At 39.7% G+C, this 12400-nt stretch overlaps 1 protein-coding gene across 3 annotated transcripts in view; it reads left to right on the top strand.

Moving 5' to 3' along the window:
- The first annotated feature begins 46 nt into the window (after positions 1–46).
- The window catches only part of Naa60 (N-alpha-acetyltransferase 60), a 31554-nt gene continuing 19200 nt past the window's right edge, over positions 47–12400 (top strand). For 2 of the 3 annotated variants that reach the window (XM_071586136.1, XM_071586130.1), the window contains exons 1-3: positions 47–236; positions 438–552; positions 9813–9977. In XM_071586136.1, the coding sequence (XP_071442237.1) occupies positions 220–236; positions 438–552; positions 9813–9977 (297 nt within the window). In that variant the 5' untranslated portion in view covers positions 47–219. The remainder of the gene's footprint in view (positions 237–437; positions 553–9812; positions 9978–12400) is intronic. The other variant, XM_071586140.1, reaches the window with a different exon arrangement.

Raw genomic sequence — 12400 nt, 5'->3', positions numbered from 1 at the left:
GTTTCTTCGGTCACCATCGGTCACCGCTAGTGGTGCCGAGCAATAATAAACAGGTAGATAGTAATGTTTGTTTTAAAGTTTTCGTTTAATAATTAATGAATCTCTGGATGTCATTTCACATCGTAGGTTTTACGTGAAGCCTAGGTCGCTTGTTTATAAGAAGAATTGAATGGAATCCTGGCTCAGGAAATGAACTCTGTTATATATTGCCAACGATAAATGGCTGGTTTAAGTTGGTTTGTGTTTTCCTGTCTTTCTATCGTAATTAGCCTGTAAATGAGTTTTCATTCATAATTTTTGTTTTATAATTGATGAGTCAACATTGGCCTATTTTTTCCTAACCCTTAAATAGATTTAAAATATTACCGAAATAAATATTTTGTGATTCTTTTCATCACAAAAGATTTGCAAATTTAATGATATTTCCCCCTTAAAAGGTATGCAGGCGAGCTGGTTAAGAAGCCCAGATCGTCGTGCATGACAAAGCCTGTTCCCCTCTGTAGTCTGTCGAATCTTCAACTACGGTTTTTGTGCCCTTCGGATCTGGAAGAGGTAACTATTGAATTTCTTTGACTATTCGCATACGTAAATGTTGCCGCCACGGTTGCGACTGCTTATATTTGTTTATTTGACATGTTTGTATCTTATGTGTAGTTCCTTAATGCAATGAGTCTTTTTGCACCTAACATTATCGTTATCGTGTAGATTTGGTTCATTTAACTGCCATTCACTCTTGAAGCAATTATTTCTTCCGGAACGTATTATGAGTTTATAGTTCTATTTTCATTCGACTTAAATAATCACATCACATAATTATTCAATGAAAGATTTGGACCCATGGAAGTGTCTATGTCATTTTTCATGAGTATCAATTCAATGGCCAAATAAGAACCAAATTTAAAGTTATTTAGTTGTAGAAGTGTCACTCTGTATTTGTATATATCCAACGTTCCAAGATCGAAAATTTTGGTGTTTTTTAATGAGTTGTGCACAATGTATTTTATTTAAGTGATGAAAGTCAGGGAACTAAATTCCAAATCTCAGAAATTCTTGAGGAACTGGCCGTGGAATCTTCAAAAATATTTCATCTATGGAATAATTACAAACTATTAGTTTGTTGATATGTTCTTAAAATTATGAAAGTATTTAGCCAGAAGTTTAAAAATCTGACTTTTCCTCCAAAGTAGTCAATTGTGCAAATTATATAATAATTATAGCATTAGTGTGCCACATTTTTCACTCTGAAAAGTATTTGTGAACAATTTAGCAGAAATAATTGAATTTTAGCTTGAAAACCTAGACAAGCTGATGGAACCTCATTTATCCAGAACGAATTCAATCCTGATGATCAATGAAACCATCATGTCCTTAGTGTAAATTTCCTAATGTCTGATTAACCAAGCACTGTAATTGTTCTGTTTTGAATGGTGAAAGTGTGGATGACATTTCTTAAATTTTATGAAGTTCATAATGTTTTAATAGGTACCCGATGATTTACCCCACCCATATTTATCTCACAAATCAAATAAATAATATTTTGTGAAACCAGTACCTTAATATAAGCAGTGACTTCGTGAAGTCTCAACAACTCATGGGCCTATTCCGATGCCATATTGCCCTGAAGGTTTGTTTGTCAGATTAGCGTAGATTCATGTAATATCAATCCCATTGGGATTTTATTGATCATTTCCTTTCCCTTCACCACTGTAGTTTCCGGGTAAGATCTGGAACCTAAAAAATAATGTAGCTTGGGTGAAGCTGAGGGTGCCTAGGGGAATCACCATGAATCGAACCTGGGTGCTTTAAATCAGTAGCCCAGCACACGACCCCCTGACTCCCATATTCCCCCTATTCCATTAGTTACATAAAATGCATATTAATAAAAGGAACAATCTTAAACCCAATTATTCAAGGTTTAATTTCTTGGAAGTTAATTAGTTTGAGATAAGACACTGAATGTTTCCACTTGCACTAGTTGACCACAAACTGAATACTTTTGTCCATATTAAAAGATTTTGTACTTGTTCATGACAAAAATCAAAACTTTAATTCCCTCTTTGAAAAACATCTCATAGATTTCAAACACAATAGCAATTTTGTCCCCAAAATACTGCATATCTTCCTTAAAGGATTAAAAATGGATGTTCTCGAGCAAATCAAGATTAGAAGGCACTTTCCAGACCCTAAAACAATTCTTTGTAATGAGCCACTATAATCTCATCCGTCCCCTCTCCATGAAACTGACCTTGAGGGTAAACAAATCCAATTGTTCAACATACCTGTTCACTCCAACCCATTCCATGCCCCTGACCCTACCCCATGGCACTTCAAACCAAGGTAGCACTGCCTTTTCTCTTCCCTTACCCAAATAACTCGGACTCCCCACCTTCACTTCCCACCCTCACTCACCCTCCTACATCGCCATCCCCTCTCCTCTGTTCTAAGAGTTTATATTCAACTGCTGCATGTGAAAAAATTTGAACCTGATAATGTCACAAGTGTGTGAAATGTGTTGTACCTTAAAATAAAGTCTGTGGAAAAGTAAAAAATCTTTTAATAAGGATATCACACAACTCCACGGAGTGAAGCGTGAAATTGTTAAGTATATTTAATACTTTTGATTACTCTCATGGCTTAATTAAAGTATGCTTCATTTTGTACTTTAAGTCATTACAATTTACCATGTGTGAGTAATGAAAGGAAGGACAGTATGACGCTTGGAAAAAATTACTTAAGAGTGAATTGGCTCTTGTTGAAGTGGGTGGTTAGCCAGTTTTCCTGCTGGTATAAACTCTCCCCATTGTTAACAATCTTGAAGTAGTGAAAGGGTTGTTGTGTTGTGAATATCTGTAGAGCTGTGCTGGTTGGGGCAACGATAATTACTCCTGGTAGGGTCACCCTTGCCAAAGAGTATGAGCAAGACACAAGGTAGTCCACACAGTATTTGTTTCTCAGTGAAATAGTTGATAAGGTGTCTAACCTCAGTGGAATGGCCATTTAAGTGATGTTTTTACATTAAAATAGTATTGAGGATAGCTCTGTATAGCCACTTCAGTTAATTATTCCACCGCTTTATCATGGACCAAATTATGAAAATGAGTTCTGGCAATGATGAACGTGGCCTGCTCTACCTTGTGCCATGCCCAGCAGTAGGAGACGTAAGGCTTGTGCATTTTTTAATGTATGAAATCCTTGTTGAGTGGAATTGGCTGAATTAGTGGAAAAGAAGACAGAAGAGAGCCCAACCAGTTAAAATGTGACTTGGAATGCTTGGATGACGTTGAGAACGGATAAATTAGAAAATATAAAGTAGGTTATAGATAGAGGAAATAGAGATATTTTAGGGCTCTGTGAGGTGAGATATAAGGATAGTTATGATGCTGAAAGGCAGCAGTTGAGTTGTAGATCAGGTTCAAGGATGTAAATATGAGATGAGAAGATTGCATGGATTTCGATTTTAAGTGATGGAAAGAAACTAAATCCATGCTAGAGAAAGAAATAGAAGTTCTTCCTTTAGCCACTTAATTAATTGAAGGAAAAATGGTGGGTACTCGTTATCATGCCAATGTTTCCTCATGATATTTTCGTTTTTTTTTTGTTTTTCACTAGGTAATTGGCCTAGGTTAACATTTCATTATTTATTAAGGGAGGCTACCCTCATAGTCAGTCACTTTTCTTACTTTTAGTCTCTCTTTTTCTGGCTAGTAGCTATAAGTATTTTTTTAGAACTTATTGTTAGTGTTCAAAATCTCCTTTTTTGTTGTTTTCTTTTTTAGCTGGTATACTGCTAGATTGCATATTAGTTGTTGTGACCGGCTGTAATTTGTGTAAATTGAACATATTGCGAGGTGATATAGTTACAATTTTATGCAGTGATTCATTCTGAGCATTTTATTTCAATGTCTGTGACTCATCAACAGGGACTACATAGGTAATAAAAAAATCTGAAGTAAGGTACTTATAATGCAAATCATTGTCACATCATCATTGTATCCAATTTGATGGAATATTGTGTGGAAGGTGGTATGTGGTGGTAATAATGAGGTGGTAGTAATATAAAGTTTATTGAGGTTAACTTATGTTTGCCATCCTGGCATTTGAGAGTTCTTTAATATCAACAACTGCATAGCCTTGAGGAAGGAGGAGGTACGTGGTCACACACCCAGCCATGTGAGCCCATCTCCCCCGCAATTAGTTATTCAGATTGTCATTCAGAATTGGAAAAAGATACTTCTCATGACTGCCCATCTTTCTACTTTAATGGTACAAAAACGTGTGTCCAGGAGCCACCCGGATAACATTCAAATGATGCCATACCAGAGCCAATGAGATTACCATAAGGTGTATTCATGCCTTTACTGCATGTTTGCCCTCAGTAATGAATCAGAATTGCAATGAATGTGGAAGTTCTTTACCATATCATTCATGACCAACTTGGTCTTACCTGCATCGGGATCGGCTGTGATGACTTTCCTACTCATCCTCAGCTAGACTGTTAATTCCAGGCTGATATTAAATGATGTGATGCCATGAAGTTCTAGGTTCAAATCTTGGTGATGCCTTGGAAAAAACCAAGCAAAACCCAGGCTCTATGACTTTTTGAGAACCATATCTTCATAATGGTATGTTGAACAGAACTTCTGAAGGAAGTAATTGCATGTAGGAGAGCAAAAGTAAGAGGGGAATTGGAGATAAGAAAGAATGCAAATTTTGGGAAAGTGTGTTGGTGACAAAGGAATATAACTAGCAATTGCTTATAAAAAGGGTTTGGTGGTGTGCGCTTGGTTCATAGGACCAGGGCAAAGAGTGTTCAGGGTACATAATTGGTAACTGTAGTTTAATCGATGGTTTCAGGCGTTATTTTATGGAATCGGTTCATACGTAAGCGGATAAAATAATACTTTGTAATTCCACAGATTTATTTCACAAACACACGACCCGGGTTTCGACGTACAACGTCATCTTCAGGTGTAGACATACAGGCAACCAACATATATATACCCTTAGACCGGGGGGGAAGGGGGGGAGGAAAATTGGGGGGAAGGAAATATAAAAGGGGGGGGCTGGGGAGGAGGATGGTGGGGGAGGGGGTTGGGCAAGGCGCGCTTGTGGGTGGAGAGCCAGGCGGAATAGAATGAGTGGGTAATGGAGGGCCTTGGGAGAGGGGGGGGGGGGGGAAGAAGTCCCTACCGGATTATCCCTTTACTGGGAGTCCCCAGCGGGGGGGGGGGAGGTTGTGGAATTTTTAGGTTCACTATGGATATCTCGGAGGGAAAGGTTAAGGAGAGGGGAATGGGAGGTGTACAATAGGTCATTAACAATAATTTTTTCCTTGGAGCGAACATATTTTAAAATCTCCAGTTGCTCTAAAGCGTCAAGTCTATACCCTTTCTTCTCAACATGTAATATTTCTAGCTGAAAGGCACTCTGGTGGTGGTTGTCCAGCAAATGTTTAGCAAAATGCGAAGATGGCTTTTGGTTCCGCACACAGGCTTGGTGTTCCTTCACTCGCGTACAGAATTTCCTTCCTGTTTGACCCACGTACACTGCATCACACTCACAACGTAACATATAGTATACACACCGCTCTTTTCTCCTTCTAAAATTTTGTCCTTTGCGTGTGAGAGCAGGTTTTTAAGGCTTGATTTATTATAATAAGCGATTTTTAACTTATCTTTTGGTAGCAATTTGTAAATTTTTTTCCAGGTTTCACCCAGATACAGGATTCTCCGCCATTTGGCAGAGGAATTTTGTAGTGGCTGGGATTTATAAATTCTGTCAATTGCCTGTTTTTTTATTTTATCTAAATATAGTTTATCAATTAATTTATCATCGTAGCCGTTATTACGTGCTATTAATTTAATTGTTGACAGTTCTTTCTTGAAATTGCATAGAGACAAAGGAATGCTTGTCAGTCGGTGGATCATAGAATGGAACACATGTTTCCAGCATTGCATGAAGTTCACAGATGATAGGGGCAGGGACGCACTTTTGGAAGAGAATAGTCTCTGCTATACTCAGAAACTGTCCGCCTTCCATTCTTCATTCGTCAAAAAATTACGAATAATGATAGCACTGTGCGACGGTGCGTTATCATGGTGCAAAATCCACGAGTTTTCTGCCCACATTTCTGGTCTCTTTCGGCGAATTGCTTCACGCAAACGTCTCATAACGCCCAAATAATACTCTTTGTTTACTGTCTGGCCTTCTGGCAAAAATTCATGATGCACTACACCGTTGTAATCCATGAAAACCGTCAGCATTGCCTTCTTTTTTGACTGAAAACGACGTGGTTTTTTTGGTCTCGGCTCATTTGGTGAACGCCATTCACTTGCCTGATGTCTGGATTGCGTGTCGTACCCATAAACCCACGTCTCGTCTCCAGTAATGATCCTTTTGATGAATGTGGGATCGGATTCAGCCTCGCAAATCATGTCTTTTGCGACGTCAACACGGTCTCTTTTTTGCATGAAATTGAGGTCTTTTGGCACCAACTTTGCTGCTACACGACGGAAACCCAAATCATTAACCACAATGTCTTGGGCGGATCCATAGGCAATGTTCAAGTCCTCCGCTATTTCTCTGATGGTTAATTTGCGGTTATTGACCAACATTTCTTTTACTTTATCAATTTTTTCACCGACTTTCGATGTCGATGGTCTGCCACTGTGTTCATCATCTTCGATTGACTCACGACCACTTCTGAACCGCTCGTGCCACTGGTAAACGACCGTTTTTTTTAGAGAATCGTTGCCGAAACACTTTTCCAACATTTCCAACGTCCGTGCGCCACTAAATCCGTTTTTTACGCAAAATTTAATACAAGTTCGTTGTTGCAAATTTAAATCCATTTCTGCAATTGTAAAAAATCGCCAACACACACAGAGATAGATGTACTCTTGGCTACGTAACTTTTGCAAATGTCAAGTTATGACACTAAGATTTAAAGGGAATATCAACAACAGATGTACCAATTTAACAAAAAAAACAGAACTCAAATCGGAACGATGGGAGCGCCACACGGTGGTTATTCCGGGAACCTTTTGATCAAGGTAGTATTCTGAATAAATATTGGGAGAGACTACGTCTTTTATTTTGCATGCTTGGTGTGTAATCAATCACTGCCAGACTCTCTCGGTGCCTTACAGGGTACCATGTACGAGAATAGAAATAGAAAAACTAGAATACAAATGTTTTCTCGATCTCATCAGTTCTGTTCACACTACTGCAGAGTAGGTATTATTCTTGAATCTAGAGGTTTTAATGTATGAGTGATGTGTTTCCAACACGGTGAAGCTGGAAAAAAGCGAACTCAAATCGGAATGATGGGAGCGCCACACGGTGGTTATTCCGGGAACTTTTTGATCAAGGTAGTATGTTACGTTGTGAGTGTGATGCAGTGTACGTGGGTCAAACAGGAAGGAAATTCTGTACGCGAGTGAAGGAACACCAAGCCTGTGTGCGGAACCAAAAGCCATCTTCGCATTTTGCTAAACATTTGCTGGACAACCACCACCAGAGTGCCTTTCAGCTAGAAATATTACATGTTGAGAAGAAAGGGTATAGACTTGACGCTTTAGAGCAACTGGAGATTTTAAAATATGTTCGCTCCAAGGAAAAAATTATTGTTAATGACCTATTGTACACCTCCCATTCCCCTCTCCTTAACCTTTCCCTCCGAGATATCCATAGTGAACCTAAAAATTCCACAACCTCCCCCCCCCCCCGCTGGGGACTCCCAGTAAAGGGATAATCCGGTAGGGACTTCTTCCCCCCCCCCCCTCTCCCAAGGCCCTCCATTACCCACTCATTCTATTCCGCCTGGCTCTCCACCCACAAGCGCGCCTTGCCCAACCCCCTCCCCCACCATCCTCCTCCCCAGCCCCCCCCTTTTATATTTCCTTCCCCCCAATTTTCCTCCCCCCCTTCCCCCCCGGTCTAAGGGTATATATATGTTGGTTGCCTGTATGTCTACACCTGAAGATGACGTTGTACGTCGAAACCCGGGTCGTGTGTTTGTGAAATAAATCTGTGGAATTACAAAGTATTATTTTATCCGCTTAAGTGGTAACTGTAGTTTGAGGTGAGCTACACTCTCACTTATCAAAACCAACCTTAGGTGACCAAGGAAGAATACTTATTATGACCAAGGTTTAACTGAGTACTGCAGCTTCACAGCACTTGATGATGCTATAATAAGCAAAACCTAGGTCGTAATAAACATTTATTTGTGGAATTGCCTATTTTTTGTGATTTCTTAGTGATATTTAATTTCCTCTCAACATTGCCTAAATTTTCATTTCTTATACTTCGGGTGTTTGACTTTCTGGTTATTCCATGTAAGTAGCAGAAAGAGTTATGCTTCACAATCAAACAGTATCAACAAGTATCCCTGTTCGTCCCCTTCGAATAGGATAGTGATGTACTCTTTCTTCTGCCCTATGAGGCCTAGATTTAGGTTGTTTGTTGATTTGTTCTAAAATGTATTTTGCAAAATACAGAAACTCAGGTGGTGTATTTTATGTAAATTTTACATAATGGAATTGCCAGGAATATGTTGGGCAAATGTACATTTTGTGACCCTCATAAGCCCTTCACCTGCCTAAAACTGTGGCTGGGTACAGAAATATTTTTCATTCATAGTGATGTTTTAAGTGGTTTAAACATGTTGTCCTATGTGTTCAGGATTGATGTAATAGCAAAACCTCACAGCATAGTGAGTGCTTGTTAGGTATGTCTATTATAGTGTTAATTTGTAATTTCTTTTGAGAAATTTCCAAATAGATTTAAGTGGCATTAAGTGGATCAGTAATGTTAATTGATTTGAAATAGGGACATAATGGAAGCCACCTAATTGTGAATGCATGCAATAGCTGTGAGCTGCTCTCAAAGCCATTCCCACCATCTCTTCACCCAGTATCTTTTGAAAATTGAAATGCATTAATCATCACTTCAGATCTACTTGCAATTGGAGCACATAGGTACAAAGTTAGTTTCATTTCTTTATAAATTACTTTCTGTTAATGATATTTCACATAACAAAGACACCCATGCTCAAAGAATCTCTTAAATACATGCATTCTAATTTTAGCAATTATGGTAAAAGTATTACATTTCAAATAAGCTATACATTTTTAAGTCAGCTGATGCAAGAATTTCAGAGTGTAAAAATCATTCGCCTTGATATTAAGCAGATGACTCAGGTGTAGTTAGTATTGAGGCATCTCCTGCAGTTTCTTGAAATAAGTCAGCTGATGTTTCGAGTGGATATTTGGAAATTTGTTTTTATATTTTCTTGGATTTTTTGCCATTTTTAATGCATTGCTCAAGAGAAAATGTTAATTTACATATTATAAGGTTTTCAATATTGTTACAATTGTCAATTATCTTTATGTTAAATTGAAGATGTTGAACTATTGGCTATGTATTGTTTAAATAATTTCCTGAGCCATTATAATGAACACCAATACCGGTATTCTAGTCAACAGACTCTCCATCGGCAGGGAAGGGTTGTGTTTGTGGAATAGACACCAGAGTATAGAGAAGAGTTGAATCACAGAGTATACCTGAGTTGAATCACAGTCCATGATACATTCCCTTGATCACATACTGTGATTTTACCCAGGTGTTTTCTCACTCTGGTGACTATTTCGCAAGCATGACCCCTCCCTGCTGATAGACCTTCTGTTTACCTGAATAGGAGGTACATATTTTTCTTCATTGTCATATTGGCTCAGGAAATCATTTAAACCAATGATCTTTATGATGTAGAAACTACTAAATATGTATCTTACCTTATTCTTATGATCCAGGTTCAGGCTCTGTGTCGAGACTGGTTTCCCATTGACTATCCCGATTCTTGGTATATTGACATCACATCAGATCCTCGGTTTTATTCATTGGCGGCTGTTTACCAGGGCGTTATTATTGGCCTAATTGTAGCAGAAATCAAAGCATATGCTAAACTAAATCGAGAGGTTAGTCAGATTATATCAGATTATCTAAATTTATGTTTTAATTTATTTCATTATATCACCAGATTTGAAATGAGTTTAGTAAAGTCGCCTTTTGAACTACATATGCTTATGAATATTATATTATTTTAATGCTAAATGAACACTTTTTCACTGGTATTAAGTAAGAATTGCCTTTGGTTGCCTCATCATTTTCTCATAAAAGTGCTACAAGACAGGTTAAGACCCAGGTTGTAAATTCTTCACCATGTTCTGGTTAAAGTTTTTTCTGGCACCTTCTCTTCTTGAGGAAGTGGAGGGTGTTTATGCATGTCAGTATTTCCTATCATTTCATTTAGCTCAATTAAAGATGGCTGTGTCACATTAATTATGTAGTAAATCTGAACCTTTCTAATTTTCCAATGTTGCTGGGTGGTGTGTCTACCTTAATTATGTGAAGTAAGATCTGGTGCTTTCCCGGCGTATTTGCTTCATGAAGTTTTCTTGGGTCTTCCACTGGGTCAGTGGTTCCATGTTGGCCGACATTTTGATGCCCGACTCGTGCATCGTCCTCAGGGTAGATGATTGCCATTCTGTTTTTGGCCGTCTTGTATACATGCGCTTTCGGGTCAGGTGACTTCAGATTGGTCTGAGGAAAAGGAGCTTCCTGATTGGTCTTCGGGTCCTTGTGGTCTATTCCTTTCTCTTCTTACCTCCATTAGCACAAGTTTCCATGTGTTACTGAGGGAATAGCCAGAATCCCTGTTGAAATTCTGTCCTGATATTTTAATTTTGATTGATTCCTTAATTATGTGGTCCCAGTAACCACTGCTGCGGGCAAGTAACAAGGTCCCTTTGAAATTAATGGAGTGATCCATCCCGATGCTGTGTTTGGCGATGGCTGATTTCTCCAACTGCCCAGGTCATATTGTGTCTTTTGAGTTTCTTCAACCTGGTCTCGATGGTCCAATGTAGACGTCTTCGCAGGCACACAGGACTTGGTATATGCCTGGGGTCTTTAGCCGATTGGGTCCTTCGCTATGACAAGCAAATTTCTAATTTTTCCCGATGGTTTGTGGATTGCCTCGATTTTATCCCTCGCCAGTATCCTGGATATTTTCCCAGAGATCGAGGCGACTTACGGCAAGCAGGCCATGGCTAATGATTTTTCTTTTTCCTCCTTTATCCTGCGTGTCTGAGGGTCGAAGGCCCTTATTAGGGCCAAGGAGATTTTGCATCCACTATACCCATTCTGGAGCAAGGTGGTTTTGAGGTGGTTAATCTCCTCGGGCAAACTATTTTTGTCAGTGATGGCTGATTTCTCCAACTGCCCAAGTCATATTGTGTCTTTTGTGTTCCTTCAACCTGGCTCGTTGGAAGCAAGCAGTGCATTCAGCACTGCTTGCCTTTGGGCTGGGTGGTGGTGGCTGTTTCCATTGAGGTACAGCCTGGTTTCCGTCGGCTTCTGATACATCCCATGCCCGAGTATGCCATTACTCTTACGTTGAACCAGGATATTGAGGAAAAGAAGTTTGCCGTGGATATCCAATTCCATAGTGAAGGATATATTTGGGTGCTGGCGATTCATGTGCACCAGGAATTCATTAAGTGCATCCTTTCCATGCAGCCAAATCACAAAGGTGTCATCTACATAGTGGAAAAAATGTTTCGGGTGGAGCGGGACTGATTTTAGTGTCTTTTCCTCAAAGTCTTCCATGAAGAAGTTAGCAATGGCGGGGGAGAGTGGAGATCCCATTGCCACTCCATCTGCTTGCTCAAAGTATTGCCCATCATACAGGAAATAGGTGGATGTCAAGACCTCCGGGAAAATACCCAGGATGCTGGCAAGGCATAAAATCGAGGCAATCCACAAACCCCCGGGAAAAATTAGAAGTTTGCTTGTCAGAGCGAAGGACCCAATTGACTAAAGACCCCAGGCATATACCAAGTCCCGTGTGCCTCCGCAGACGTCTACATTGGAGTGACGGGGCGGACCATCGAGACCAGGTTGAAGGAACTCAAAAGACACAATATGACTTGGGCAGTTGGAGAAATCAGCCATCGCCAAACACAGCATCGGGATGAATCACTCCATTCATTTCAATGGGACCAAGTTACTTGCCTGCGCCGGTGGTTACTGGGACCGCATAATTAAGGAATCAATCAAAATTAAAATATCAGGACAGAATTTCAACAGGGATTCTGGCTATTCCCTCAGTAACGCATGGAAACTTGTGCTAATGGAGGTAAGAAGGGAAAGGAACAGACCACAACGACCCGGCTACCAATCAGGAAGCTCCTTCACCTTGGACCAATCTGAAGTCACCTTACCTGAGAGCGCATGTATACAAGACGGCAAAAAAACAGAGTGGCAATCATCTACCCTGAGGACGATGCTTGAGTCAGGCATCGAAATTTCGGCAAACATGGAACCCCTGATCCAGTGA

This window comes from Hetaerina americana, unplaced genomic scaffold, assembly GCF_022747635.1.
Source record: "Hetaerina americana unplaced genomic scaffold, ioHetAmer1.1.p SCAF_1, whole genome shotgun sequence".
In the NCBI taxonomy this organism is placed as follows: domain Eukaryota; kingdom Metazoa; phylum Arthropoda; class Insecta; order Odonata; family Calopterygidae; genus Hetaerina; species Hetaerina americana.
This window is presented reverse-complemented; position numbering and strand designations above follow the sequence as displayed.